Source organism: Dufourea novaeangliae, unplaced genomic scaffold (assembly GCF_001272555.1).
Source record: "Dufourea novaeangliae isolate 0120121106 unplaced genomic scaffold, ASM127255v1 scaffold177, whole genome shotgun sequence".
Taxonomy (NCBI): Eukaryota; Metazoa; Arthropoda; class Insecta; order Hymenoptera; family Halictidae; genus Dufourea; species Dufourea novaeangliae.
This window is the reverse complement of record NW_015374070.1, coordinates 409,959-437,494: the sequence shown is the minus strand read 5'-3', so window position 1 is coordinate 437,494 and position 27,536 is coordinate 409,959. Positions and strand designations below refer to the sequence as shown.

Below are 27,536 nucleotides of genomic sequence, written 5' to 3'. Positions count from 1 at the left end.
CTGTGTTATTTTGCCATTCCACGTCCTCTTCCACGTTTACTGGTAGAAGACTTATCGCTATTTTTACCCTTTGCTGCATTTTTATTTATACTTTTACCTTTTGGTTCAGTTTTCTTAGTCGAGGAAGTAGCCTTCTTCGCCTAGAAGTATATTTTAAGTGATGCAAACGCTTAATCAATATTAAATATTAGTAATGTTGAGTAGTACTTGTACAATTACCTTGATCATTTTCTTCTTTGATGTACCACTTACTATATATGGCACAGCTGCAGAAGTTTTATTATATGTTCTCGTAAAGGCTGCTTTTACCTGTAATAGAAATACTTATTTTGTTCTTTCCTGTTTTTTTACTTTAATATTGATGAAATAAAGCTGAAGTTTAAACTAACCTTACTATCAATAACTTGCATAGGATCACGATCACCAGGCCACAAAGAAACCTCTACCAAAGAATCTAAGTCTTCCCTATTAACAACATAAGTACACATATTTTATAATATTTAAAGTTATCATCTTTTTTATTTGTATTGAAAATATTGATAAGAAAAATTAACCTGAGAAAGTGATATTGATTCATGACATCTACTGCTGCATCTACTCCTTCGATACCATTAACTGCTAAAGGTCTGACAATTGCATCTCTCAGAGGTTTAATATAATCTAAATTTATAGCTTCCTTACTTGCACCAGTAGTTAAACGTGTATGCACAGTTATCTCTTGAATTAATCTACAACATAATTAATGTGCTATGTAAATAATGTAAGAAGCATAGTATACAAAAAGCATAATATTACCTGTCAAATTTTCCAGCTTTTGAATTACGCCCAAGCCAAGCTGGAAAATTTATTTGACCAGCAATATGACCAGACATTACTGTCCCAGGTATAACGGAAGAATAACAAGCTTGCATAGGCAAAAGAGACCAAGCACCACTACTTCTTATTGATTTCTCAACTATATCACCCAATGCTAAACTTTCAGCACTTTCAGCTACTTTTTCCAATAATTTATTTCTATAGAAAAACAGAATAGTGAATATATCAATATTAAAGTAAATATTAGATACTAAATTAATATGGAGTGTAAATTACACATATCAATTTCTTCACTGTAAATAGGCAAGATTTCTAAATGAATAAATTAAAAGAGAACTTCCTGCAAAAAAGCAGCGAATTATTTTTTACTGGTGTTGAAAGATACTTTTATAGAAAATTCATAAGAAAATACATTTTATAAAATTGTGCAATGTTTCTTTTAACAATATTTCCCATTTTTAATCAAACTAAGATGTACAAGCTGTAAATGTACAAATGTTATGGAACATTTTTAAAGGGTGGATCCTAGACATCAAAATAATGACAAAAGTTTATATTCACATATGTCCGATCTCATTTTATGTTTAATTTATATGCGACATTTTATTTTCTAAAATGCACCTATAGAAAAGTAATTTTCATGTAACAATCAACAATTTAAATGTATAATTTCGATTGTATAGACGGTGTCTCCTACTATGTATGAAATATTGTAATGGTGGGTTCAAAAAAGAAAAATAACAAGAAAAAAATCATATAAACATATGTCTGATATAAAATATCTGATAAAATATCTGATAAAAAATCATATAAACATATGATGATACTTGTATTGTGAATGAAGCAGTTAGTAAAGAGACTGTGTTCAGTGAACGCCTGTATTGAAGCTGAAGGTTGCCATTTCGAGAATTTCCTTTGCAGGTAATCACACAGTTATTGCAACACGAAACTAAATAGTTATAACTCGAAAACAAAGTCATGTCGAACATGTGTCTATATGAATCTTGTTTGTTATTTTAGTGTCCTGAATCCACCCCTCAAATACCTCCCACATTTTAGGAAATATCCTATACATAGACCCCATATAAGAAATTCTCCTATCCCATTCCTGAATAATGAAAAAATGAGTAACGTATACGAGTTCGCGGACTAATTTAATAGTGAATTTTAAAAAAAACAGCGATCTTTCTATCAAAGGACATTGATTAAGTTTTCAAACGGATAGTTCTGTTCTTCACACACAAAAAAACTGTTTATTCTTCGACTGTTTAAATTGCTTCATTTGTTTAGTAACATTGTTTGTACGATCATTAGTGACCTTCAAGGACTTATTGTTGTGGGTCGTTGAATTCGAAGTGGCTATCGGATACTAACAACAAAAAAGACATAGCATTCTATTTAAAAAATAAAGTTGACCTTCATATCTCATTATCCCATCCCAACAAAATAAAACTATTATTACTATACGCCGGGCCCCCATAAAACGATGCAACGTCTGTAGGAAACATTTTTATGAAATTTGGAATATAATAGAAATGTTTCACGTGATAAGATTAGGTGAAAGACCAGGTGAAACAGTCCGTATAATTAACCCCTTGCTGTACTTTGATGTGCCTGACAAATGCTATATTAAGCACTAGGTATGTTTATGGTGGAAATAGCGGTGATGGGAATAAGGGCTGAAATCTAAACAGTCTCGGCAGTGGGGAACCTAAACAAAAAACTCGGCATTTCCGCGTGGAGAACCTGACAGGCATTTGTTCGTACTATTGTATACGTACCTCGATCCTTGAGGTGCGATCAATAAATAATTTTCTTGTACAAATAGTGGTGCTATATTATAATCATGGAAAAACAAATCGCTTTTATCATGAATACTCATAAGCTTGTGTTCCTCGGCAGAAAATACTTGTTTCACAACATCCCAAGGTCCCAATTTCAAATCTTTGTTTATATGTTTTTTCTCAGATTTTTTTTGATTACCAGTACTGCCAACAAATAGAGCTAAATGATTTATTACTTGTCGAATATCTTGATTAGTCGACTCGATTAAACGATCAAGATCTTCTGTTGATATATTAATATTTTCTTTGAAACATATGGACTTCATTGCTCCCTATATAACAAATTATATTTTGTAAACAATACATTTTCAAGAAATAAGTTAAGTATTTATGCTGAATAAAGTTTTGTTTCACCCTAATCTGTTCCAATTTAGGCTTTGAAAATCGAAGATCAAAAATATAATTAGCAAGCGTTCTCATTTTGGGATTGTTCCGATCATTACAAATACAAATAATTGGTATTTCGGTTGATTTTATCAAGCTAATTAATTCCTGCAAACCGCCGCGATCTTCATTACCAGACATGCCATCAACTTCATCCATTAAAAGAACGTGCTTTGATGTTGTCTTATTTTTAGTATCTGTAATATATAATGTTTAACTACTTAAGCATTACAATTTTTGTGAGAAACCGTACAAAAAAAATACAAGACTGTAGCGAGAACATGTCTTTTGAAGGTACATATACTGCTTAAGTAGCTAAATAAGATATTATTGATCTTTTAATATTTGCATATATTTATAAGTGTACATACCTATAAAATAATCTTTTAACGTAGTGTTGGATAAAATTTCCGATACCCTCTCTTGTAGAAGTTTTTTGTTTCTAGTGTCGGATGCATTGAATTCTACGAGATCAAAACCTAACTCTTTACAAACGACTTGAACAGTTGTAGTCTTTCCAATTCCAGGCGGACCGGATAATAAAGCAGCTTTGAAGAAGGCACCGTCATCATTTTTCGCCCATGGACCTAATATAAATGGAAAAAATATTTTATTAATGTAAGTCAAATTAGTTGAAATTACAGTTCTAATATTATGTGAAGAATATAACTAAAAAGTTTCTTAATATTACTATTTTTCAAGGATTAAAACTCACTGGGTTTAGAATGTTTAACTTGTCCATTTTGATTTTTATGCCAATTCTGTAACCACTTATATAGTTTCTTGGCATTGCTTTTGTCTCCTTGTTGCCCCAGAATCTGCTTCATACTTTTAGGTCTGTATTTTTCAACCAATGCTTCTACTGATATATTTCCATTTATCTATAAAAGTGTATAAACAATATGAGAGCTTATAAAGTTAAAATTAATTAATTTGTATTTAATTGAATCTTACATCTTGTAACGAATCTGCTTTTATTTCTACATCTTTTATATCTTTAAGTTCTTTATTAAGCGATTGCTTTGTTTGTTTTTCACGACTTTCGTCACTATATTCTTTTTTGCGTGGAGATCGTTTCGACGTTTCTTTTGCATCTTCATCGATATGTTCCTTCTTGCTCGGTGAACGTACTTTTTCTGATTTCTCTGTTTCTTCATTTACTGTACTTTTTACTCTTTTCGGTGGTGAAAGAAATGCATCATCTGATTCCACGGATGATTGTTTCATTCTATCTTTTGACTTTGCACGAGATTGTTTTACACTCTCAGCGTGACCTGCTTTTCTTGTACGGATTAACTCTAATAAATCATCTTCTGTAATTTGTTTTACATTCAAAATATTTGCCTAAAAATGACGCCCAAAATTGACACACGTGTTAGTAGAAATTTGTAATAAATTTAGGGTCAATACCAGTAGGTAATATTACCTTTGACAATTTTGAAGGACCAGCTTGATCTCCAACTATAACATAATCAGTTTTCTTTGAAACTTGATGTAAAATTCGTCCCCCATATTTTTTAATGAGCTCTTCAGCTTCTTCTCTTTCCAGAGAATCCAAAACACCAGTGATTAAAAAGCTTAATCCAGCAAGGCAATATTCAGCACCCTAAAATATTAAGTTATTATATTTTCAGATCAACTTTATGAATAAAGGAAGGAATATATTTATACAACGCGATTGTCTTAGATGGAGTAATTTAATATATTATATGTTCTTTCAAAATCTATTGACGAAAATATCGGAAACTAACTTAAAGATTTGATAATTTTTTATAGATAATTTCAAAATAAATCTTTGTAATCCTTTTTCAAATAATTCATAGGAAAATGAATACGGATTACTTTAACCGTTTGATTGCGGACGTCATTTGATTGAACAGTGTCAAACTTGCAGCAGTGACTGCGGATGTCCTTTGATACGGTGGTATCGCCGTTTTAAGTTGATTAAGCAAGGAGCGCGATCACGCTCGTCCGCATATAAACGGTTAAGCATGTTTTCCTAGAACGTACAATTTGCGAAATATGTCAAATATTTTTCGATAAAACAATAACATTGCCATTGAACTCACATATCCTTCACATGTCTCAAACTATATGTTGGAGGAAAAATTCTTTCAGATACATATTTATTTTTTTAGACTATTAAAATATTTAAAAATGTTACAATATTCTATTTGAAAATTTAGGCTATCCACCTTACATTTGAAAAAAAAAAGAAAAATAAAACTGTTACTACTCTGATATGCAGGTATTCATTAGGCAAATCATGTAATCCAGTTTTAATCAACACATAGAATTCTTGCATAGATACCTCTGGAATTTCTTTTGAACCTGGATGCCTTGCTCCTCCCCTCTGAAGATACTGTTGATATATTGCAGCACTTTGTTTTTTTTTCTCAACTCTTTCTTCATATATATCTAAACCTTCTGTCTTTTTAGGAGACTTCTTCTTAGGTACCAATATTTCTATTTTCGATATACCTGATTTAGCTTCGGTCTTTTTTGTAGGCTTTGATTTACTACTGTGTTCAGAATTGTCATGCTCCGTATATTTGTTTATACTACCATCAGAGTCTTCATGCTTTTGTTTCTGTTTCTTGTTATTTTGTCCTGAATTTGATTTTTCAGATGTCTTATCCTTTTCCGTATTGTCTTTATTTTTATGTGGTGTTCTCTTATTCCCTTCATTTTCAAGCTTATTTTTGGGTGAATCATTTCCTTTAAATGTTTTACTACTAGAATCTATAAAGAATAGAAAAGGTAGAACTCCATACTTTTTTAAAAAGTGTATATATCAATACCTTTCACAGAATTATTGTCTGTTAAGTATTTCTGCTCAATATCAGATGTGTCTAATTGGACTAATGTTGCTTCAAAATCATTGTCATCATGACCTTCTGCTGTCTGTAAAATTAAATAAGTGTTAGTACAAAATTTATAATATTGACAAATTAAGAAAGTATTCTTATTTAAAACATCTAAAAGAACTAGTTAGTTTTATTAAACGTTATTAAAGTTTAACACTTCAGAAATTGGTGCTAAATAAAATATGTTGAAATTTGATCAAATAATGAAGTTAAACATTTTTTTAAAATGACACCTACATACATACACAAAGTATATATACATGAAACTTCAAACATATTGTTCTCATAATAAAAAGGTTTTTCTCATAGCTAAAACACTTTTTATTAATAATTACCTTCTTTTGCGATTTTTTTAATACTTTTGGAGCCTCCTGTCTACTGATTGGTTTCTTACCAAAAACAGAACTAGGGGAAATAATTTTGTTCTGCTTTGTATCATTATCTGAATCGGATGAAATAGAATTCTTTGTCAACGTCTTTGTTTTCTAAAATACATCCACAGCATATATTATTATTGTTATTCTATTGGTCACAATAGACAATTATGATTCACACTCATAATAAAATATGTTAACACCTTAGATCGTTTAATAGGTGATAGTATTTTTATATCATCCTCATCAGATGAAATTACTCGTCTTTTTGTGGATTTTGTTGGAATAACAGTTGAATTAGACTTAGTACTCTGGAAATAGGACCTTATATCCTGTAAAGATAAAGAAACTTGTTAAATTTTCAAATTCAAATTACAATACAATTAGTATAATACAGGATACTATATAATAAGGGTAAAACAGTAGTATAACGTTGTATCTGTACATGAAAGTATTGGTATATTGATATATATTTGTCAATATTTTTCTTCTGGTAATCTTACTTTATTTTAGTATTTGCGATATTTTCAATTACACTTCTACAAAGAAAGTTTAAGGAACAAGTTCAAATGATGTAGATATCCGAATATACTATATAAGTAATTTAGTAAAGAAATTGATGATGAAACTAAAAACCACCCATTTGTTAATTAATCTGTACATTAAATACGGGTATTTAACATTTTGAATGTATTTTAATTACAAAATCAATCGCACGTGCCCTTCTCTGTCCAGTATTACTTCAGTTTCAATACGACATGATCAATATAATACCGATTTTAGGTTTCTGCTACAAGCAATAGAATTAGGCTAAATTTGCTGCGGACTTTCGTTTGAACGGTATAAAACTTACCCTCGGCATGTTTCAAGTGTACAAAAACTTGACAGGTATTCTATATGTGAACAGATTCAACGATATCTTATGAAGAAACTATCACCACTTGAAGTATAAATGCTTTAATTTATCCACTACGATTAAGTCAACGCGGCGCTCTTCTGCGATGCATGTGATGCATACTGCGTACTAGTATGTAATGACAAAATAAGGCAATTTTAAACTTGACATTAACTGATTTATCAATACAATTAAAAATCTTTGAGTAAAATTTTTTTTACAATGAAAAAAGACGTCTTGCATCGATATTACCATACGCCGGATACTTTTAATTTTAACCGCCAACTTATTTGTATGAGTCCGTATATATGTATTTACTTAAGTACTACGGGACTACGGCGACGTGCGTTACGAAAAGTAGCACGTTTCGTTTGTCTTACGAAGACTAGCACTTCGGACTTTCTGACCACAAAAAGCAACACGTTTCGATTGTGGTCTCGAAAAGTAGCATGTTTCACTTATAGCGACGAAAACCATCACATTAAATAGGTTAGCTAGCATTCTACTGCAAAAATAAAAAGGTAAACGTTTCTTTTTAATGAAATAAACTTTTTTCATCCTTTGAATCTGGGCGACGTAGATGCATGTTCCGTATATTTTGTTCAAAATTCTCCGGATTCAAAGGGTTAATGAAAGAAATAAAACAACCAAATATAAACAAACAATCTAATTTATTTAAGTAACAATATTATTATAAAAGTGAATAAAGTCTGTTGGGATAAGATCTTTACTTATCATAGCTAATAAATCTTGCTTTTTCTTTAAAGACAATTCAATTTTTGTATTATAGGCATTTTGTAACTGATAGTTCATAATGTCCTCTCTTGACACGTACCGTTTCAAAATATTAATTTCTCTACTATTTTCATTGAAATCATATTTCACATTAAGTGAATTTCCATCTGGGCATACCCGAATCTCACGAATTGAAGCGATTTTAACAGAAGACCAGTTAAATTTTTTAGATAAGTCTTTAAAATCGAATATATCTGCCTGCAACTTTTCCTTAACTATGTATGGATTATGAATTTTAAAGTAATTTTACAAAATGCTTACGATACTAAAATTGGACTATCTTCAAGAAAAAAACAAGAATTAACAGCAATGGTATTTAAAGGTCTTATCCCGACAGAATTTATTCAATTTTATAATAATATTGTTAATTAAATAAATTAGTTTGTGTTTGTTCATATTTGAAAGTTCCACTTAATTCGGAAACCCTTTGAATGCAGGGAATTTCGGCCAAAATATACAAAACGTATACATATACAGGGTATTTCACGTAACTTGACCACCTTAAATACATATATCGCTTATTTTGTATGATAAAAAAAATATCAGGGGAGAAAAATATTCTGTTCGAAGGCGCCAATACGGTGATGGGCCGAATTTTTTTCTCAGTCATTTTTTTCAAGATTTCAAGGTCATCAAATTTTTTTTTAATGGGACTACATATTTTCACTACAACACTCTTATAGCATATAAAAAAACAAATCCAACGAGGTGCAATATGTTGACCTTCACGTGACCTTTGGCGAAAAAATCATGAAATGTTTGTCAGTAAGCTCAGTACGCGTTCGGGGACGGTAAATGAAGGAATTTCAATTTCATTGGAACAGTCTTTAGTTAAATCTTTATTTTAGAAGGTGTTCAAAATGTGCACCATGAACCTGGATACATTTTTGGAGGCGGTAAATAAATTCTTGCTGTACATTTTTATGTTGCTCTGCAGTAATTGATCTACATTCATGTTGAACCTTTTGTCGCATGTTTTCTGCCGATGAAAGGAGCATACGAATGTCTGTTTACAAGCAACAGGGATTTCCTTGCAACATCCATAATTATTACAAATGTCAATATAACGAAATATCTTTTATGCGATGTTTGTGGTGTAATAAAAATCTGTGTTTCGATTACGTTTTTGATACGTATTACTCACTTATATGTAATAATATAGAATAAAAATATACTATTAGTCCGATATTTGAAAATATGCATGCGTTCGTTGTCACTGTTAAACTGTTGTAATAACAATGGAATAATAAAATAATTTACTCAAATGTACATAATAATACATATACATATCCATAAAAACAATATTAAACGCAATAACTTTTTTGTACGCGAAGAAAAACTAATATAGGTCCGTCGGGATTAGAACTCAAGACTCCTTTCTAATACGTCTAGTTACAGCGAACGGACGGAAGAGAATCCGTTCACGACCATGGTCCCTTCTTAGATTTCACATAGTTCACAAATTCACCGTTCTTATAACGTAGAGGGCAGCAGAAAATCCCTGACTTTTTACACTATCGGTATTTCAGAACATGAGACACGAAATTCCATAAGATGATAGGTCTATCCTATACCTAGTCGGTGGTACTACTACAAATACGAATCGTAACAAACTGTCAAATTCGAGATGGCACTACAGGCAGAGAACAACACGTGTTTGAAGAAGAATTCTCCGAATTCTTTTGATTGTTTAAAAAATGTTTACATGATAACCGGCGTGTGCATCGTAATTGCTTAAACGTTGCTTATTTTGTACCCTGTTTTATTTATGGACAAAACAGTACTGAATAACATACTATATATCGAGGAATAAATTATAACCTTAACAATGGTGAAGGAACAGTTCAGAGAAACAGACGTAGCCCGTAAGATGTATGTATATCAATTTAATGTACTTTAAAAACATTATTTTACTTTTCTATCATGTACTTTTTTATACAAATTGCACTTTCAACAAAATAAATTATCTGTTTCGTGATATACACTATCATCAATCATTATAATGTAAACAAATTAAATGCATTTTTCATCAATTGATATTACTGATATTATAGAAAAACAAAGATATGTTGGTTTTTGATTTTCAAAATGGTTTTTGTAACTGATACATATCCTCGAAATCCACCTTTTAATAATTGCTTCTTTGTATTGTTGTTTTTTATTCTGTTTGTATTATCTTTCGCTGCAATTATATATTATTATAATTATTATAGGTGTAACAATTTATAATTATTATATGTATTGTCCCATACATATTTCATCTAATGAGTCTTATATCAGTCTTTAGCATTTGTAATTTTCTTATATTATCCTGGTGTATGTTTATTGCTACAATCATATGTATCCCTAAATAATTTGATAGCATATTACAATATAGATTTCAGAACATTCAATAGACTATAGTAGTTCATTAGACTATAGTAGAACAACATTTTTGTAATGTTAATAACTTCTTTTTGTCAGAACTTTGTTCAAATGCTCTATTAAACTTATTTGCATTGTTTTAGCTCCATATTTTTTATGAAAGCGATAGAAATAGCTACGTTAAAATGGTCTGCTTATATATTTACTCAACAAATTTAAACAGTGTACAGTATTAGGAAATTGAAATATAATTTATTGAAGTAATATTTATTTGTTTGTATATTTTGTATATTAGTTTAACTAATTGCTACCTTTCTAATAGATCCCATGTATCCTTTGGAGTGGATAGTCGCCACAACATGGAAAGGCAGGCCCATATGCATGTTGTGGCAAAGAATTTATATAATCAAGATGTCGAACATACTCCAGTTCCATATGGCGTACTTGATAGAAGAATGGTATTTATAATGATAAAATTGTTTTCTTTCTTGTCATCCATTTTATTAAAATATATTTTAATGGCCCAAATTTTTAGGGAACCTGTAACAATACAACAAATTGTATATCATGTGGCAAAACTTTAAATGAATGTATTGGACACTTCGGATACATTGACTTGGAATTACCAGTGTTCCATGTCGGTTATTTTAGAGCTGTTATTGGAATTATGCAAACCATTTGTAAAGTAATATGCCACTCATTTTGTTTCTGTTTGCACTGCGTAATATTAATCGTGACATTAATTATAACATATTAATTCATAGAATTGTTCTCACATCATGCTATCTCAAACTGATAAAAAACGTTTCTTAGCCAGAGCATTAAATCCCAATTTAGGATATTTATCCCGTAAAGCCTTGCGCAAACAAATTTTGGATAAAGCCAAGAAGACCAGCGTTTGTCAAAATTGTGGAGATCTTAATGGGACAGTTAAGAAAGCTGGCTTACTTAAAATAGTTCATGAAAAGTATAAGGCAAAGAAAAAAGTTGATGCTATTGTTCAAGAAAAATTAGCAGAATACAATAATGTGCTTGAGGATAATAAAGCTTTGGAAGGTGTACTTCAAAGTGGATTAGTTAATGTATTAAACCCATTAGAGGTAAAAAGCATTATGTTTTCTCATTTTAAATACATTAATGTTTCTCTAGTTGTTGCTTCATTTCATTCTGCATCTTGATTTATCATCAAACACGAATGTTTTTCTGTAGCTGTTTTGATTCAGTTTCAATTTTGCGAAATTTAAAAGTGCAACATTGACGAGATTTAGAAATTTTAGTGCATATAACAATGTCTTCATTTAAGGTACAAAGCATTTTAGAAAAAATACCGGAAAGCGACATTCCCTTATTAATGATGAATCCCGAATGTGCATTGCCAAAAGATTTAATATTAACGAGAATTCCTGTGCCGCCAATCTGCATCAGACCTAGTGTCGTGTCAGATTTGAAAGCAGGTACAACTGAAGATCATCTCACAATGAAACTATCAGAAATAGTTTTTATCAATGATGTTATTCAAAAACATAGACAAAGTGGAGCCAAAGTACAAATGTATAATGAGGACTGGGAATTTCTTCAGTTACACTGTGCTCTTTATATAAACAGTGAAATGTCTGGTATACCTCTTAATATGCAAGTAAGATTTTAATAAATTAAAATTACATAATTTCTTATTTGTTGCTAAAGGTATTCACAAAGTTTAAAAATATTTTAGCCAAAAAAATCTGGTAGAGGATTGGTTCAAAGATTGAAGGGAAAACAGGGTCGTTTTCGTGGTAACTTGTCTGGTAAACGTGTTGATTTCTCTAGTCGTACTGTCATTTCACCTGATCCTAATCTTAGAATAGAGCAAGTAAGTTACAATTTGCAGCTATGTACATTATCTATAATCGTTAAAAATAAATGACAATACATTCGTCATTAGGTTGGTGTACCCATTCATGTTGCAAAAATTTTAACATATCCTGAAAAAGTAAATCCATCAAATATAGAATTAATGAGAAAATTAGTGAAAAACGGTCCAGATGTTCATCCAGGTGCAAATTTCATACAACAGGGAAAAACTCAATTTAAAAAATACTTAAGATATGGTAATCGACATAAAATTGCCCAAGATTTACAGGTAACGCTATCTTCTAAAAATCTGTTTAAACTGATTAAATTTAGACATTTACAGGACGTGAGCAATGATTTTTATTTTATTTAATAGTATGGTGATATTGTCGAGAGGCATCTTAGAGACGACGATGTAGTACTGTTTAATCGACAACCATCTTTACATAAATTAAGTATCATGGCACATAAAGCAAAAGTATTAGAACATCGAACATTCCGGTTTAATGAATGCGTGTGCACTCCCTATAATGCCGACTTTGATGGTGATGAAATGAATTTACATTTACCTCAAACTGAAGAAGCACGAGCTGAAGCTTTGGTTTTAATGGGGGTACTGTATAAATTATTTTATATTACAATACATTAGTTATCTATACGGGAAATATGACTGCATATGTTTTTATCTATTTCCTTATAGAATAAATCAAATTTAGTCACACCTCGAAACGGTGAATTGTTAATAGCAGCAACACAAGATTTTATCACTGGTGGATATCTTTTAACTCGAAAGGATACATTTTTGAACAAAGCTCAAGCAAGTCAATTAGCTGGTTGCCTTCTAGCTGGGCATGATCTCGCCATGTCTATAAGTTTACCTGAACCTGCTATCTTAAAGCCAGCTATGTTGTGGACAGGAAAACAGATTTTTAGTTTAATTTTGAAGCCTAATAGTTCTTGCAATATCAAAGCTAATTTAAAAACTAAAGGAAGAGCTTACACTAACAATGAAGAATTATGCATTAACGATTCTTGTGCGTATAAGACTCTATTATACACATACAAGTTAGAACGATAAGAAAATAATTAAATGAATAAATTGCAGATGTTATTATCCGAAATTCAGAATTAATAGCGGGATCTATGGATAAGTCTACGTTGGGTTCGGGTTCAAAGCAAAACATATTTTACATTCTATTGCGTGATTGGGGCGAAGATATTTCAACAACGGCTATGTGGCGATTAGCAAGAATGGCAAGCTTCTTTCTCATGAATCGAGGCTTTTCTATCGGCATTGGTGATGTTACACCTGGACAGGGACTTCTCAAAGCCAAACAGGAGCTTTTAAATGCTGGGTAAAAATAACTTACAAAAAATGCAAGAAAATTCTTTGTTAATACTATTAATATATTATACACCGAAATTTAGGTACTCTAAATGTACCGAGTATATTCATCAAATGGAAGAAGGACGTCTTGTATGTCAACCTGGATGTACAGAAGAAGAAACTTTGGAAGCAATGATACTAAGGGAACTTTCAGTAATTCGTGACCATGCTGGTAAAGCATGTTTGAAAGAGCTTCATCCAAGCAATAGCCCATTAATTATGGCCTTGTCCGGTAGTAAGGGCAGTTTCATTAATATTTCACAAATGATTGGTATGTATAACACTAATATTTGCAGGAAGTTTTTATTTTATTTTATTTTTAATATCGTTTTGATTACTTACTTACTTTTACTTCGATTAGCTTGTGTAGGACAACAAGCTATTAGTGGTAAAAGAGTTCCTAATGGATTTGAAGACAGAGCTTTGCCGCATTTTGAACGACACTCGAAAATTCCTGCAGCTAAAGGTTTCGTCGAAAACTCCTTTTATTCTGGCTTAACGCCAACAGAATTTTTCTTTCATACAATGGGTGGAAGAGAAGGTCTTGTAGATACGGCGGTTAAAACTGCAGAAACCGGCTACATGCAACGGAGATTGGTTAAAAGTTTAGAGGACTTGTGCCTTCATTATGATATGACAGTTCGTAATTCAGTAGGAGACATTGTACAAGTTTTATATGGTGGAGACGCTTTAGATCCTACGTACATGGAAGGTAAAAAATGGTTACTTTAATATGACAATAGTAATTAATAAAATATATTTTTATTTTTTTTATTTAGAATTACAATGGTTTATTTCTTATACATACTATCTTCAATACCTATTTGTTTTTGTATTATTTTAGAGTCTATACCGTAAAGTTGATGTCCTTGCTCTATTCTAGCTAAATCACCATGCAAGAATGAAAAACCCTTAGATGGTACTAGTATAGTCAAAGCTACAAATGAATTATTGAATTCCGAGGAATATGAATGTCTCAGCAAGGAATTTAAGCAAGAATTATCGTAAGTGCAACAATAACATAACTTCTGCTGAACTTCTAATTAAATAATTCTGACAATATGTTGTTACGATTTATTGTATTTTTTATAGGACATTTCTTGAGACCGTAGCGCGTAAAATAGCACGCCTTCGGCATAATGCTCCACCGAGCGTACCTGTAATTTTACAACTTGAACGACTTACAGTTTCTCAATTAGTAGAATTTATTCACACTTGCAAAGAAAAATACATGAGAGCTAAAATTGAACCAGGCACTGCCGTTGGCGCACTCGCTGCACAGAGTATTGGTGAACCGGGTACACAGATGACCTTGAAAACCTTCCACTTTGCTGGTGTAGCATCTATGAACATTACTCAGGGTGTACCGCGTATTAAAGAAATTATTAACGCAAACCCGAAAATTAGTACCCCTATTATCACAGCAGCACTAGTAAGTTTCATATTTGAAATACATTGTTGGTGCCCCAATATAATAAAATAATTTGCATTACTTTTTCATGTCAATACTAGGTAAACGATTCTGATCCAGAATTTGCCAGGAGAGTAAAAGGTAGAATCGAAAAGACCACTTTGGGAGAAGTAACTGAATATATTGAAGAGATATACTTACCAGACGATTGTTTCTTACTAATAAAATTGGATGTTGATAGAATAAAATTGTTAAAATTAGAAGTAGATGTAAATTCAATTCGTTATTCGTAAGTACATGAACATTTTTATATTGTACAGAAATTCAGTTTTCAACAGATATTATTTCTCAACAAAGCAACATTCTTTAATTTCCTTAGAATTTGTACATCAAAGTTAAGACTAAATCCGAAATTAGTAAACGTTAGAGGTGATTCCATCATCACTGTGAATCCGAGCAAAAATAAGCACAGTTTGAATTATGCACTCACTCAACTAAAAGAAACAATTCCAAACATTGTTGTGAAGGTGAATATAAAAAATACGTTGAACACAATAATTTTTCAGGTCTCTAAATGTTTATATGATGCCTTATTGCACTATGTATTACAGGGTTTACCATCAGTTTCTAGAGCCGTCATTCACAATGATGATTCAAGTGGTAAAACGCGGTACAAACTATTTGTCGAAGGAGATAATATGCGTGAAGTCATGGCAACTCTTGGCGTTTTAGGACGAAAAACAACTTCGAATAATACATTAGAAGCAAGTATAAAATTAAGAAGGAAAATGTTTTTCGTTAAGAAAACATATGTCATGTACCGTTTCAGGTCTTCAAAACTTTAGGAATTGAGGCTGCAAGAGCAACTATAATGACAGAAATTAAATTAGTGATGGAGAACCACGGAATGAGCATCGATCGAAGGCATCCAATGCTTGTAGCAGACTTGATGACTAGCAGAGGAGAAGTGTTAGGTATTACGAGGCAAGGCTTAGCAAAGATGAAGGAATCCATTTTAAATTTAGCTTCGGTGAGATATCCTTTGCATTACTCTATCTGTGGTAATTTCAAACAAAATTACTAATACATCACTATTGAATAGTTCGAAAAAACAGCCGACCATCTATTTGATGCAGCTTATTATGGACAAAAAGATGTTATTTGCGGCGTGTCAGAATCAATTATTATGGGTATCCCAGTCCCAGTAGGAACAGGAATCTTCAAATTACTTCACAAATATCCTTTTCAAGCTTACTTTAAATTTAAAAATACATTACAATTATTCCATGTTCATATCAGTTACAATTTTAATGTAGTATTTTCCTTATTGATAAAATACAGCTGACAAGGATGAGCCACAAAAAAGGAATTTAATATTCGATGACCCACAATTCCACAAAAAGGTTACAAAAAACGCGACATAAATGTAAATTAATTGTTATGTACTTTGTAATAAAATATTTAATGTATATAAAGAGAAAAATGCATTCCTAATCAAACAAATAATTTCTATACATATGTGGTTTCCCTCTGCTTGGGATTTATGTTTTTAAGCAAGAAATATACGTTTAAATTAGTATAAGTGTATCATTGCGGTTCATTAAGTACTGTGTTTGCAGTTGCTAAGAAACAACATGTTTCATCCATATTTGTCACAGATTGTGTTACTGTAATTCAATGCGTTCAGAATCATTTCAACATATTCTATAAAGTGATGTGCTTCTAACGTGAAATTTTTATGTACTTTACCTTAGAGATAAAGGTGTCAAACAGTGCAATAAGGTATTTCATAAATTTTTCTTTGAACTGAAAATATAAATAACAGAACACCGAAATGGTAAACGAAACAGAATTTTGGCATGAAATTCGCAAAGATATCCCACACTACAAAAAAAGTAAACCGAGAGTTGTTCCCGCTTTTACGATTCAAGCTTTGCAAGTATGGTTTCATTATTTAAAAATTAAATTTAATGTTTATTGAAACGTAACTCTTATTAATAATATTTTTAGGAAAACACAGTAGTTGCAAAACCTCCACGATGCGGCTTATACAAACCACAACCACCTAAACCATCCACTTTTCGAAAATTTTACGAACGAGGTGTATTTCCGATTTCATTAGAAGCTGATATTTACGGACCTAAGATTAGCTGGAAAGTTAACATCGAAGATCTAGACTTTCATCATTATTTACCGTTATTTTTCGATGGCTTGACGGAAACCGAGCAACCATTTAAATTTCTAGTGGAACAAGGAATAACTGATATGTTAGAACAGGGTGGTCCAAAGATTTTACCGGTTGTACCACAATTAATAATTCCTATTAAAAGTAACTTCTTTTTCTTATACACAACCTTGTAAATATCTATGCACTGCATAAAGTACACTTCATTGCAGAATCTCTAAACACAAAAATGCCGGAAATCATATGTACTACAATGAGAGCTTTGCAGAAACTTGTACGTTCAGCAGATTGTGTTGGGGAAGCTTTAGTGCCATACTTCCGACAAATTTTACCAGTTCTTAATTTACTGAAAGATAGAAACGGTAAATTTTTTTACTTTATTATTATATATTTATATTAAAATAATAATTAAACTGAATGTTACAGTAAATCTCGGGGGAGGAATCGATTATGCGCAACAAAAAGGAGAAAATCCTGCTGATATGATACAGGAAACTCTTGAAATGCTTGAGATATATGGAGGCGAAGATGCTTTTATAAATATTAAATATATGGTTCCCACCTATGAATCTTGTATGATGAATTAATACACTGATTGGTATTATCTATTACTTGTTTGGTAATGATATTAACAGAATTTTTTAATTATGAAAAACAACATCTCTTAAATACGGTTATTTATAAATATTATACAAAATATTACAAATATTTTCAAACACCAAACTGAATTATCCGCACATTAGATTCTCAGTAAATTAACTTCACTTATACCTTTCCTGAATCCTCTTTCAATGTCACAGTTCTATTAAAAACAAGCTGTAATGAAAGGAATCAATTAGTGAAGATATATTATAAAGATAAGTATATAAATTTTCAATTTCGTACTTACCTTTTCTGATGTAGTATCTGGATCTGTAGAAAAAAAGCCGATGCGTTCAAATTGGAACTTATCGAAAGGTTTCGCCAAATTCATTAAACTTGCATCGATGTAACCGACAATTTCTTTTTTATTACTCGGATTAATATCACTTAAAAAGCCATTTGGTACTTCATTTGAATCTTCCGGATTTTTGTGTTTAAATCTAAAAGTTATATTGTACATACATAAATAAGCAAACTATTGCATTTTAAAATTATACTAAATTATACTAAATCCTTATTGTAGTAATAAAATAAACTAATGCTATTTTAACAATATTTCTCATTGTTCAACAATATTTTATGTCAGTTTTATCAAGCAAGATAAAAGAAATATATTTTTAATTTAAACTTGTATTACTTTTATTAAATGTTAGAGAATTACTAATTAATACAAATAATAAACCTAATACTTACAGGCGTTCATACAATCTAACAGATGCTAATACAGGATTTGATACCCAATGTATAAAAGCTTTAGGTTTGTTGCTTTCAGAAGCAGGTTCTTGTTTAACAATAATATTCATGATTTTACCACTGCTATCTTTTTCTATTTCTTTAACCGTCAAAACAACACCTGCATGCTTTAGACCAACCGACTGATTTGGCGTTAGACGTCGAAAATCTTTCTCTGCTTTCTATGAACATTTAATCAAATTTCCAAAATAATTACAGTAAATAATATTGCTTATATTGTCTTATTATGTAAAAATATAATGTATACCTCCTTAAAATCGGATGCTTCGATATAGACAAGCTTATTAAAAACAATGTCATGTTGTCCTTTTTCTGATTCATTAGGAAAATTAGGAACAGACAATTTCACATGATTTTCATGTGGGAAATTGCTAATAGTTATTTTTAATGGATCTAGCACAACCATGTGTCGAGCTGCAGTAACATTTAAAACATCTCTGACACATGCCTCTAAAACTGCTGGATCAACAACTGCTTGTGCACCAGTTACGCCCATTTGTGCACAGAAATTATTTATTGCTTCAGAAGGAAAGCCTCGTCTACGAAGAGCTGTTAGTGTAAACAATCTGAAAGAGATAAAATATATGTAAAAAAAAATAACAGATTATAGCTTATGTTCATAAACACATAATATTAAAATACCTAGGATCATCCCAATCTGCTACGAAACCTTGTTCAATTAGCTTGGCAATTTTTCTCTTTGAAACAACTGTGTAACTTACATTTAATCTGCCATACTCCCATTGTACAGGACAATAAATATCTAAAGCATTACAAAGCCAATAATATGATGATCTTCGTGATTGAAATTCTTTTGTACAAAGAGAATGTGTGATGTGTTCTATGCTGTCACACAAACAGTGGGTGAAATCATAAGTAGGATAAATACACCACTGATCCCCCGTCCTATGATGAGGAGTGTATTTAATTCTATATGCAACTGGATCTTGCTTTCCTTCTTCTAATGTTACTTTCATACGTAATGTGGCTTCACCTTCTTCAAGTAAGCCATCTTTCATATCCTATGTGCAAAATATTAGAATTATAACTGGTAGACCAGTCATTTATATACTGATAATACTATCTATAGAAAATGCAATTACTTGGAATAACTGTAAACTCTCTGAAATTGGCCTATCACGCCATGGACTTGGAGGGGGATTAAAACCTTTTATTTCTTTGCTAGATTGATGACAAACATACGCGAAACCCTTTTCTATAAGCTTAACAGCCCATTCATACAGCTGTTGAAAGTTGTCAGAAGAGTGTGTAATCTTAGCTGGCTTGTAACCGAGCCATTCTACCATTTCACGAATACCAACGAAAAACTTTTCTTCTTCCTTCTCAGGATTTGTGTCATCATAACGTAAGTAACATATGCCATCATGAGCTGCAGCATATCTACAATGAAATCACTTGTTGTAACATAATTTCATATGGTAAAAATAAAAATAAAACTAAAGACAAGTGTACACTGCAATATAAAACATACCCAAAATTAATGTTAATTGCCTTTGCATGTCCAATATGTAAAATTCCATTTGGCTCTGGTGGAAACCTAGTTCTCACTCTACCACCTGTTATTTTTAAATGTTCTTGTAACAATTTTTGTGTGCTTGGAGTTACAATGTATCCTTCAGTCTTATAATTTTCTCCTGGTTTATGAAAATGAACTTTAGTTTTCATTAATTCACTTATTGTTTGAGCACCCACTTTCTCATTTACTGCTGTCACGTTTTTCTGTTCTACTAATTAACAAAATATTAAATACTTCATCATTTCAAAAACATTTAAGAAAAAACTGATTTTAAGTTCATTACAAATTCTCAACTTACCTTTTTCTTTTTCTGGTTTCTTTATCTTTGTTTGTTTTACTGTTTTAGGGGGCAGAGCAAAATCAGAATCAACTTTAGGTCCTAAGAGTACAAGCATTTGAACATCAAATTCATTCTTCACTTCTTTTCCATCAGCCCATTTCAAATTATTACGCACTTGTTGCATTAATGGTCCAACATTCAAATGATATCTATAAATACAGAGAGTTGTATATCTTAAACTTTATAATATGTTATAAACACTTTGATGGAAAATAATAAAATAAAAACTGCAGTACCTTTTTTCCAATATCTCTGCTTTATGTGCATTTAAAACATTCTCTACTTCACTTTCAATTTCTTCTGGTAGAACAACAATGCCAATACCACATTCTTTCTCAAAATTTGACACGTCAATAGTTTTTTTCACATGGTTAAGCAAGAAACTTAATGCAGCATCTACTCTTTGTATTGTATCTAACTTTTTCTCAACTATGTATTTAGCAATAAATGGTAATTGGTCGGAAATTTGATTTTTAATTTTGGAAGCGAGATGGTACAATAAAATTCCAACTTCTGGTGTGATAATTCCATATTTATTCGCCTACAAATATGATTACATATGGTACAACTGAATGTGGAAGTGTGATATAATACTGAACAATAAAAGTAGCACTTCATTGAAAGCAGCCAAAAATATATCGATGGCAATTTTAAATAGATGAAAAAGTTGAATTAGTGTAAATGCAGTTTTTTAATGTACGAAATTTGCTAACCTCTATTATTGTAAGTTTTAAATTATTAGAAACCTGTTTATTTTTCAACGTTTCTTTGGCCTTTTGTTCACTTAAACCAATCGATTGAAACAATTTTATATCGTCTTCCATTTCTACCATCCTATTTTATTTCCTCTCTTTAACGTGTAAGGTGTAAGCAGTAAGTACTTATTTATATATACTATATAGAAGTTGCTTTAATTTTAAGATCAGCAAATCAATTCTCGCGTGTTCTTGCGTTCATGCGATATCGATGACATAGGGGTTACCGGGGTTACCTATATAAATTATACATAATGTGGCAATGAAATAAGAAGAAATTATGTATTTCGTTTTATTTTTCAACGTGTTATGTGTATACCAATGATAATATAATGATAATTTGATTAATATAGTATATTTGGAAAAATATTAAGTTTCAATTAATTACCCTATTATAAAACTGACAATTTTATTCATTTTTACAGATATTATTACAGGTCATGTATAATAATAGTTGGTTAAGTCGCATGTGATGTGTACAATACGATCGATTTATGCAATAGATTATATTATTAAAATTTAAGTACTACCTACCTATTTGTAAATATAATATATTGTACACACGAGTTATTTAAAAAAAATGAGCGATAGTGATGATGATTTACAATTATGTCCCACAACACTTGCTGTATTAAATGAATTTCTTAAAGAGAAAGAAGAAAGGGAAAATCAATTAAAATGCATGTCAGAAAGCCAAACATTAGACGTTTCTTTTGATGAAAACTGGGTAAGTGAATTTTTACTGCATTTTAGAAATTGTGACAGAATAACATTTGTAATTTTTAATTAATAAGTTAATATTACAATGAACTACATAAATATTTTATAAACAATGTTGTAGTATCCCTTTTATTTGCTTAAACATGCAAATACTATGTTCTATGGTATTAATATTCCCAATATTATATTAATTTTTAATATCAATAGCAATTAAGTCAGTTTTGGTATGATGAAAACACCACAGATACTCTTGTAAGAGGTGCTATAAATTCTACAGAGGCTGATGAACAAATTGCTCTAATTTCATGTCCTACCCTGTACAGCAAATTAAAAAAGAACTGTGGCAAACGACAAGGTATAAATACACATTATCTGTATGATATTATTATTAATATTATTAAACTAATTCTTTGTTCCTAGTAACACTTTTTGAGTACGATGAACGTTTTAGAGTATTTGGCTCTGACTTTGAACCATATAATTATAAATTTCCTTTGGATGTACCAAGAAATAAGTCAGGTTCTTATGATTTAGTCATAGCTGATCCACCATTCCTGTCTGACGAATGTTTAACAAAAACTGCTCTTACAATAAAATTCTTGGCGAAAAAGAATATTGTTCTTTGTACAGGTGGGTATTTATTCATAAATTGTAACTTAAAATTACATTTCAGTTTATTATTTTTATTAGGTGCTATTATGGCAGAATTAGTGGAAAGGCTGTTGGATGTTAAAATTTGTAACTTTGTACCTCATCATCAAAATAACCTTGCTAATGAATTTTATTGTTACTCTAATTTCGACTTTGACAAAATGTTAAAATAAATAAAAATAAGATAAAAATATGTACAAGTGTTGTTTAAATGTTTAAAATTGAACATTCAGTAAAATTTTGACATTAAAAGGAAATGTAAACATTCGAAATGTTCGTTACATTTAAATAGTTGGGGTACTTCCGGTCTACTGAAATGTTTCAACATAGAAATTGACGTGGATGACTAAGCAAAAAGAAATATTAAGACATTATTTTTCCAACTAATTAAGTAAAATAAATATGGAATTCTTCTTTTATTTTCTTGAGTATATTTTTTTATAATTAAAGACTGAAATATGTTGGTAATACTGGCATATTTGCAACATATTCGAACAAAGTATTAAATTTGATGACTTACTTTACGTTTTGTGTTCTACAGCAACTATTGTGTAATAAGCTCTATTTTAGCTTTATGTGCAGTTACATATAATTAAGGGAAGACTAAAAGAATACCTGACATAAAAAAAAGAATACGACTTACTTTTTTGAAGGGTTAAGTTTAAACTCCCTAGACAGGGAAAAAATAATCTCTAGGTAAACATCTGTGAAAAGAAGACACGCGATGGAAAGCGTAAATATTTACATTTCTTGAGTGTTTGTGGGAGTAATTTTTATTTATAATCATGATAGACGGAAACATTTCCATGGAGGAGGATACAGAATTACGGGATTTGGTGGTGCAGACCCTCGAGAATAATGGTGTTCTTGCAAAAGTGCGGGTATGCTAAAACAAAGTTATAAAAATCACGCCTTTTTCTTTAGGTTATGTACATTGTGTCAAAGAACTTGATTGAATTTTTTTATTTTCATTGTGATACTCTTTTCAAAGTTTTCTGTAATGTTATAGGCAGAACTGAGAGCAAGTGTGTTCTTAGCTCTAGAAGAACAAGAATCAGTAATGGTATGTCAAATTTTTCTATAATACGTAAATCTTAAGAAATCTTGATTGAAACTTGTTATATGTACTTATCAAAATATTTATTGTACATTTATTAACAAAAATTAATATGTAAATTATAGTGTACAATAAATAGTGTAAATGATAAATTATAAAAAATAATGTAAATTAAATATTATATTTGTCTACAATTTATTTATATAAGCTTCCTTGTTGTAAATATTAATCAATATTGTTTAATTATTTTTTTCGAAATTTAAAATATTCTTAATAAATAATTGACTTAAAATTCTAGAATCCAGAACCGCTCCTCAATAAATCTGTAAAACAGTACCTGGCTAACTCAGAAGGAAAATTATTGTTTTCCTTGGTTAGGGAGTTCCTAGAATATTTTGGTCTCGATTATACAATATCTGTGTATGATCCAGAGACATACTTTGGAAAAGAATATAATTATGTTGGAAGAAATAAATTATGTGAAGAATTAGGTATTGAATCTAATGAACCATTACTTGGAGAAATTTTAAAAAATAGCATGAATAGTGCCTTTAATAACACACAAAAGGTATCTCTATTAAAATATTTGAAACTTTTATTCGATTTAAAATATTAAATGTTAAATATACTTTGTATTATAGAATACAGTAATTGTAAAATATAACTGTTCTTACAGAATGAAACTAACAATAGCAGGCTTAATAAAACAGATGAAAGTGCAACAAATATTGCAAATGCAACATTTGAAATTTCCATTCCAAAGGTATTACATAAAGAAACAGCATCATTATCAAATAATAATGATATTTCGGATAAATTGCAGAGTGTTTCGTTACAAAGCCCAAAACTTCCGATAAATGTGACAATAACAGATAAGAAAAGTAAAGAAATGTCTTTTGACAATGTTTCAATAGATCAATCAAATTTTGAAATACAAAATGACTCTCTCAGGAAAAGTATAATTTCTGGAAGCTCAGAAAAGGACAATGGAATTGATAGTAAAGGGAACAATAATATGCATTTTGATACACTCTCTGTAAGTCCGAATGGCACAACTACAGTGATGAATCACATGATACAGGAGACTGAAATAGATACGCCCATCCAAACAAATTTACTAAATAAAACCGAGCCTTTAATTAAGTTTGATGAATCTATAGTTACTGAATTGCAAACAAATCAAAATGAAGATATAAGTAAGCAAAATAATATAAATAGTTTGGAATTACAAATAGCAAATAACGTACAAAATAAGAAGTCAGTTAATACTGGGAATAGTTTTGGGAAAACTGTATACTTTGAAGAAATTATTGTTGATGGGAAAAGAGAAAATATCAATACTATACATAATACTGAATCCTTTTTACAAGATTTACCATCTTTAGATAAGAAATCTCATTCTATACTTAGTGATCTCCCACCATTAAATGGCAAAAAGACTAATATTAATGATCTGAAGGAATTGATGGATATCGGGCTTGGTATGTTGACATATGTTTATCATTTGTGGCTGTAGATGTCTATACAATTTTACAGTTTCAGTTGCTTTGTTAGGTGTTTTTTTTTAAGTTAAAAGTAAAACAAAGAAACACAATAAAACACATTCTATTGTGCTTTACATACTCATATATGCTGTAAATATATAAACATTCACAGTCTAATCATTGATGTGCATATGGCATAACAAGCATATCATTAACATATTGTATTCAGGAACCGATGGAGTTGATAATTATGAAGAAGATTTCATTTCGTATGCATCTGGCAGTGCTTATGATCAAAGTCCTACTAAAGAACCTGACAGATCAAATAGCCCAATAAAATTGCAAACAAAAAAACAAGACAAAACTCAAAGTGTGCATAGTGAAGATATAAGTGAAGAAATTGAAGAAATTGACGATATATTGAGCAGTACTTCATGTGTAAGTAAATATAACACGGATTCAAGACTTTCTTACTTAATATATTTGAATAGGCATCAGAATTTTCTTACACAGTTTGAATACTCCTCGTATAATTCTTTTTTAGCTAGAAGACATAAATCTGGATAAAAATATATCAAATTTTGCAACAGGTATTACAACAAATTGTGCAAAAGAATTATAATCGAAAACTATAACTACAGATATTTCTTTCTGCAAGTATTTCAAGATGTTATTTTTTTCGTAACTTTGATACTTGATATCCTATGCTGAGGTATTAAGTATGTTACTGCAAACTATGATGGACACAAACTTGCAGAATTATTTTGGTTTTTGACATGGCACTGCCATTTATGGCTCAATACTTATAAGTTTTCCTACAAAAAAAACGTAGAAGGGAAATGCTGAATGAATATCCAGGAGTGTTATATTTTCAGTATTTTATATATATTTCTCGATAGAAATAAACATATTTTTGTACAAATCGTAAATTCACATTTGATATATTTTATCAGGATTTAAAAATCACAACTTTTGAATGAATATTCTGAATTCAGTACTATAGTGATTGTAAAATCACCACAAGAACGTTTTAACTGTTTACAAAAAGTGTACAAAACGTTTCATTATAATGGGCTAATAATGTAAAAACAAACTAGACTGCCAATGCCTTTTGCTACTACTGCAATAAGATGTAAAATTATATTTTATGTAAAAATCTAAGAATCGAAAGTAGATATCATCTGAAAGTTCCAAGATGCTTGTATGAAACAAGTGAAGGTAGCATATTTATAATTTTGTAATTTAATAAGAAATATTTGCAACTAGAAAATTGCATCGATATCATGAAAGCGAAATAATATTTAATTCAATCCAATTCATGAGATTTAAATCAAAGTGGGAATGGTTTTTGTTTTAAAAATTGTGATACATTGTTGATTGAATTAGAATTATAATACTGAGACTTTTACTTGGATTTTCAGACAAATTGCCTTCTACGTTATTCTGTAAATATGTCTAGTATTATTATTTTTAAAGCCAATTATCTCAGTGTTAAAATATCTTAAGAAGTGGAAAGTAATCAGTTACATTAATGATTGTTGAATACTTAGTTATTTCTCTCTGAAAAATTTTGTAATAGTTTTGTTGTGTTTACCAGAATAATTCTTATCTGATTTTATGACTGAATGTCATTAATTACCTCACTTAACTGAAGTTACTGGTATAGTATCGATAGCAATATTGATAAATCATCCGTCTAAACATGGATTGCCTAAAAATACATCAAATTATATTTTTTAAACATAATGGTGCTAAATGCGTGAAACTGAAACTATTATTTATAAAAGTTGAAGTTATTTAATGGGAAATTAGATACTTATGTGCTTCTTTGTATTCGTAATTTGTAATATCTAGAGTGCGGATTTCTATGCAAAATGACATTTAAAATAATTTATAAAGATAAAAACAAATGTAGGAATTTATTTTTCGTCTTAAATATCTTACTGGGTTCAGAATAAAATAAAAAACTCGTTAGATCCTATGAAAGTTTTGTCTGTTATTGTACTTCATTGAGCCTTATAGGCTTTAAATGCATAAAATCCGCAGTCTAGTAATATCTCAATGATTATCGAAAGATTTAGGCTAAGAAACTAAATTTTTGGGCAATCCAATAACTTGATAAACATATTGGTATAAATATATTATGCTCTGAATAAGATGCAATAACTAAGTACAATTCATGGTGGATCAACAGAATGCTTGACAAATCAAAATCTGTTTGTAAAAATGTACAGCCTGCTTCCTTCACAAAACTTCTTAGCAGCACACAATTATTTTAAGGACATCAATACTGAATACTACTATAACTGATTCAAACAAAGAGATTTCATAATCCTGTAATGTGACTTACAGTTCCATCTGCACAAGACTAATCCTACTTAAGACTAAGATTACTATAATTATAATTCAAATATTTCACACACAACTTAACTAGAAAGTCGT

General features: G+C 30.4%; 6 protein-coding genes across 6 annotated transcripts; 4 read left to right on the top strand and 2 right to left on the bottom strand.

The window, feature by feature from the left end:
- Positions 1-5: 5 nt before the first annotated feature.
- Positions 6-7,353, bottom strand: LOC107190310 (replication factor C subunit 1). The gene is made up of 16 exons (XM_015579101.1): positions 7,139-7,353; positions 6,489-6,617; positions 6,247-6,396; positions 5,846-5,948; positions 5,356-5,786; positions 4,471-4,650; positions 3,999-4,388; positions 3,760-3,925; positions 3,416-3,631; positions 3,015-3,241; positions 2,598-2,932; positions 796-1,014; positions 555-728; positions 390-465; positions 220-309; positions 6-140 (listed from the first exon to the last, which is right to left on the bottom strand). Exons 1-16 carry the CDS (start codon positions 7,145-7,147, stop codon positions 6-8), a joined length of 3,030 nt encoding a protein of 1,009 aa, XP_015434587.1. The 5' UTR covers positions 7,148-7,353.
- A 2,248-nt stretch (positions 7,354-9,601) lies between these two features.
- LOC107190309 (DNA-directed RNA polymerase III subunit RPC1) lies at positions 9,602-16,394 on the top strand. Its single transcript, XM_015579100.1, is given in 20 exon segments — positions 9,602-9,847; positions 10,662-10,797; positions 10,875-11,024; positions 11,104-11,439; positions 11,643-11,975; positions 12,054-12,191; positions 12,264-12,461; positions 12,549-12,785; positions 12,873-13,206; positions 13,278-13,527; positions 13,601-13,830; positions 13,921-14,281; positions 14,420-14,563; positions 14,652-14,991; positions 15,072-15,259; positions 15,350-15,497; positions 15,582-15,734; positions 15,800-16,000; positions 16,073-16,206; positions 16,310-16,394. Coding segments are annotated over 20 exon segments (4,140 nt in total). The 5' UTR covers positions 9,602-9,803.
- Positions 16,395-16,804: 410 nt separating this feature from the next.
- LOC107190371 (parkin coregulated gene protein homolog) lies at positions 16,805-17,781 on the top strand. Its single transcript, XM_015579169.1, has 4 exons — positions 16,805-16,909; positions 16,981-17,299; positions 17,368-17,517; positions 17,582-17,781. The coding sequence occupies exons 1-4, from the start codon at positions 16,805-16,807 to the stop codon at positions 17,740-17,742; spliced, it is 735 nt and encodes a 244-aa protein (XP_015434655.1). The 3' UTR covers positions 17,743-17,781.
- A 139-nt stretch (positions 17,782-17,920) lies between these two features.
- On the bottom strand, positions 17,921-21,368 carry LOC107190308 (probable glutamine--tRNA ligase). The gene is made up of 10 exons (XM_015579099.1): positions 21,141-21,368; positions 20,664-20,968; positions 20,386-20,576; positions 20,043-20,295; positions 19,654-19,951; positions 19,193-19,572; positions 18,798-19,116; positions 18,491-18,711; positions 18,045-18,237; positions 17,921-17,971 (listed from the first exon to the last, which is right to left on the bottom strand). The coding sequence occupies exons 1-10, from the start codon at positions 21,258-21,260 to the stop codon at positions 17,921-17,923; spliced, it is 2,331 nt and encodes a 776-aa protein (XP_015434585.1). The 5' UTR covers positions 21,261-21,368.
- A 348-nt stretch (positions 21,369-21,716) lies between these two features.
- Positions 21,717-22,726, top strand: LOC107190339 (protein-lysine N-methyltransferase N6amt2). Its single transcript, XM_015579132.1, has 4 exons — positions 21,717-21,909; positions 22,110-22,257; positions 22,323-22,532; positions 22,593-22,726. The coding sequence occupies exons 1-4, from the start codon at positions 21,763-21,765 to the stop codon at positions 22,724-22,726; spliced, it is 639 nt and encodes a 212-aa protein (XP_015434618.1). The 5' UTR covers positions 21,717-21,762.
- A 539-nt stretch (positions 22,727-23,265) lies between these two features.
- LOC107190374 (putative uncharacterized protein DDB_G0282133) lies at positions 23,266-25,871 on the top strand. The gene is made up of 6 exons (XM_015579171.1): positions 23,266-23,434; positions 23,563-23,616; positions 23,909-24,178; positions 24,287-25,091; positions 25,324-25,532; positions 25,639-25,871. Exons 1-6 carry the CDS (start codon positions 23,339-23,341, stop codon positions 25,714-25,716), a joined length of 1,512 nt encoding a protein of 503 aa, XP_015434657.1. The 5' UTR covers positions 23,266-23,338; the 3' UTR covers positions 25,717-25,871.
- The last annotated feature ends 1,665 nt before the right edge of the window (positions 25,872-27,536 follow it).

Bases quoted from the DNA above. Each gene is read 5' to 3' on its own strand.
- LOC107190310 (XM_015579101.1), bottom strand. The intron at 3,632-3,759 runs GTGAGTTTTAAT...CATTTATATTAG, and splicing joins AGTTAAACATTCTAAACCCA to GTCCATGGGCGAAAAATGAT. The intron at 3,242-3,415 runs GTATGTACACTT...TATATATTACAG, and splicing joins GTTAAAAGATTATTTTATAG to ATACTAAAAATAAGACAACA.
- LOC107190371 (XM_015579169.1), top strand. From the start codon at position 16,805: ATGGTAAACGAAACAGAATTTTGGCATGAAATTCGCAAAGATATCCCA. The intron at 16,910-16,980 runs GTATGGTTTCAT...TAATATTTTTAG, and splicing joins TTACGATTCAAGCTTTGCAA to GAAAACACAGTAGTTGCAAA. The intron at 17,518-17,581 runs GTAAATTTTTTT...TGAATGTTACAG, and splicing joins TTTACTGAAAGATAGAAACG to TAAATCTCGGGGGAGGAATC.
- LOC107190308 (XM_015579099.1), bottom strand. From the start codon at position 21,260: ATGGTAGAAATGGAAGACGATATAAAATTGTTTCAATCGATTGGTTTA. The intron at 20,577-20,663 runs GTACTGCAGTTT...CTGTATTTATAG, and splicing joins GCAGAGATATTGGAAAAAAG to ATATCATTTGAATGTTGGAC. The intron at 19,117-19,192 runs GTATTTTAATAT...TATCTCTTTCAG, and splicing joins GCAGATTGGGATGATCCTAG to ATTGTTTACACTAACAGCTC.
- LOC107190339 (XM_015579132.1), top strand. From the start codon at position 21,763: ATGAGCGATAGTGATGATGATTTACAATTATGTCCCACAACACTTGCT. The intron at 22,258-22,322 runs GTATAAATACAC...CTTTGTTCCTAG, and splicing joins GAACTGTGGCAAACGACAAG to TAACACTTTTTGAGTACGAT. The intron at 22,533-22,592 runs GTGGGTATTTAT...TATTTTTATTAG, and splicing joins GAATATTGTTCTTTGTACAG to GTGCTATTATGGCAGAATTA.
- LOC107190374 (XM_015579171.1), top strand. From the start codon at position 23,339: ATGATAGACGGAAACATTTCCATGGAGGAGGATACAGAATTACGGGAT. The intron at 23,435-23,562 runs GTATGCTAAAAC...GTAATGTTATAG, and splicing joins GTGTTCTTGCAAAAGTGCGG to GCAGAACTGAGAGCAAGTGT. The intron at 24,179-24,286 runs GTATCTCTATTA...CTGTTCTTACAG, and splicing joins CCTTTAATAACACACAAAAG to AATGAAACTAACAATAGCAG.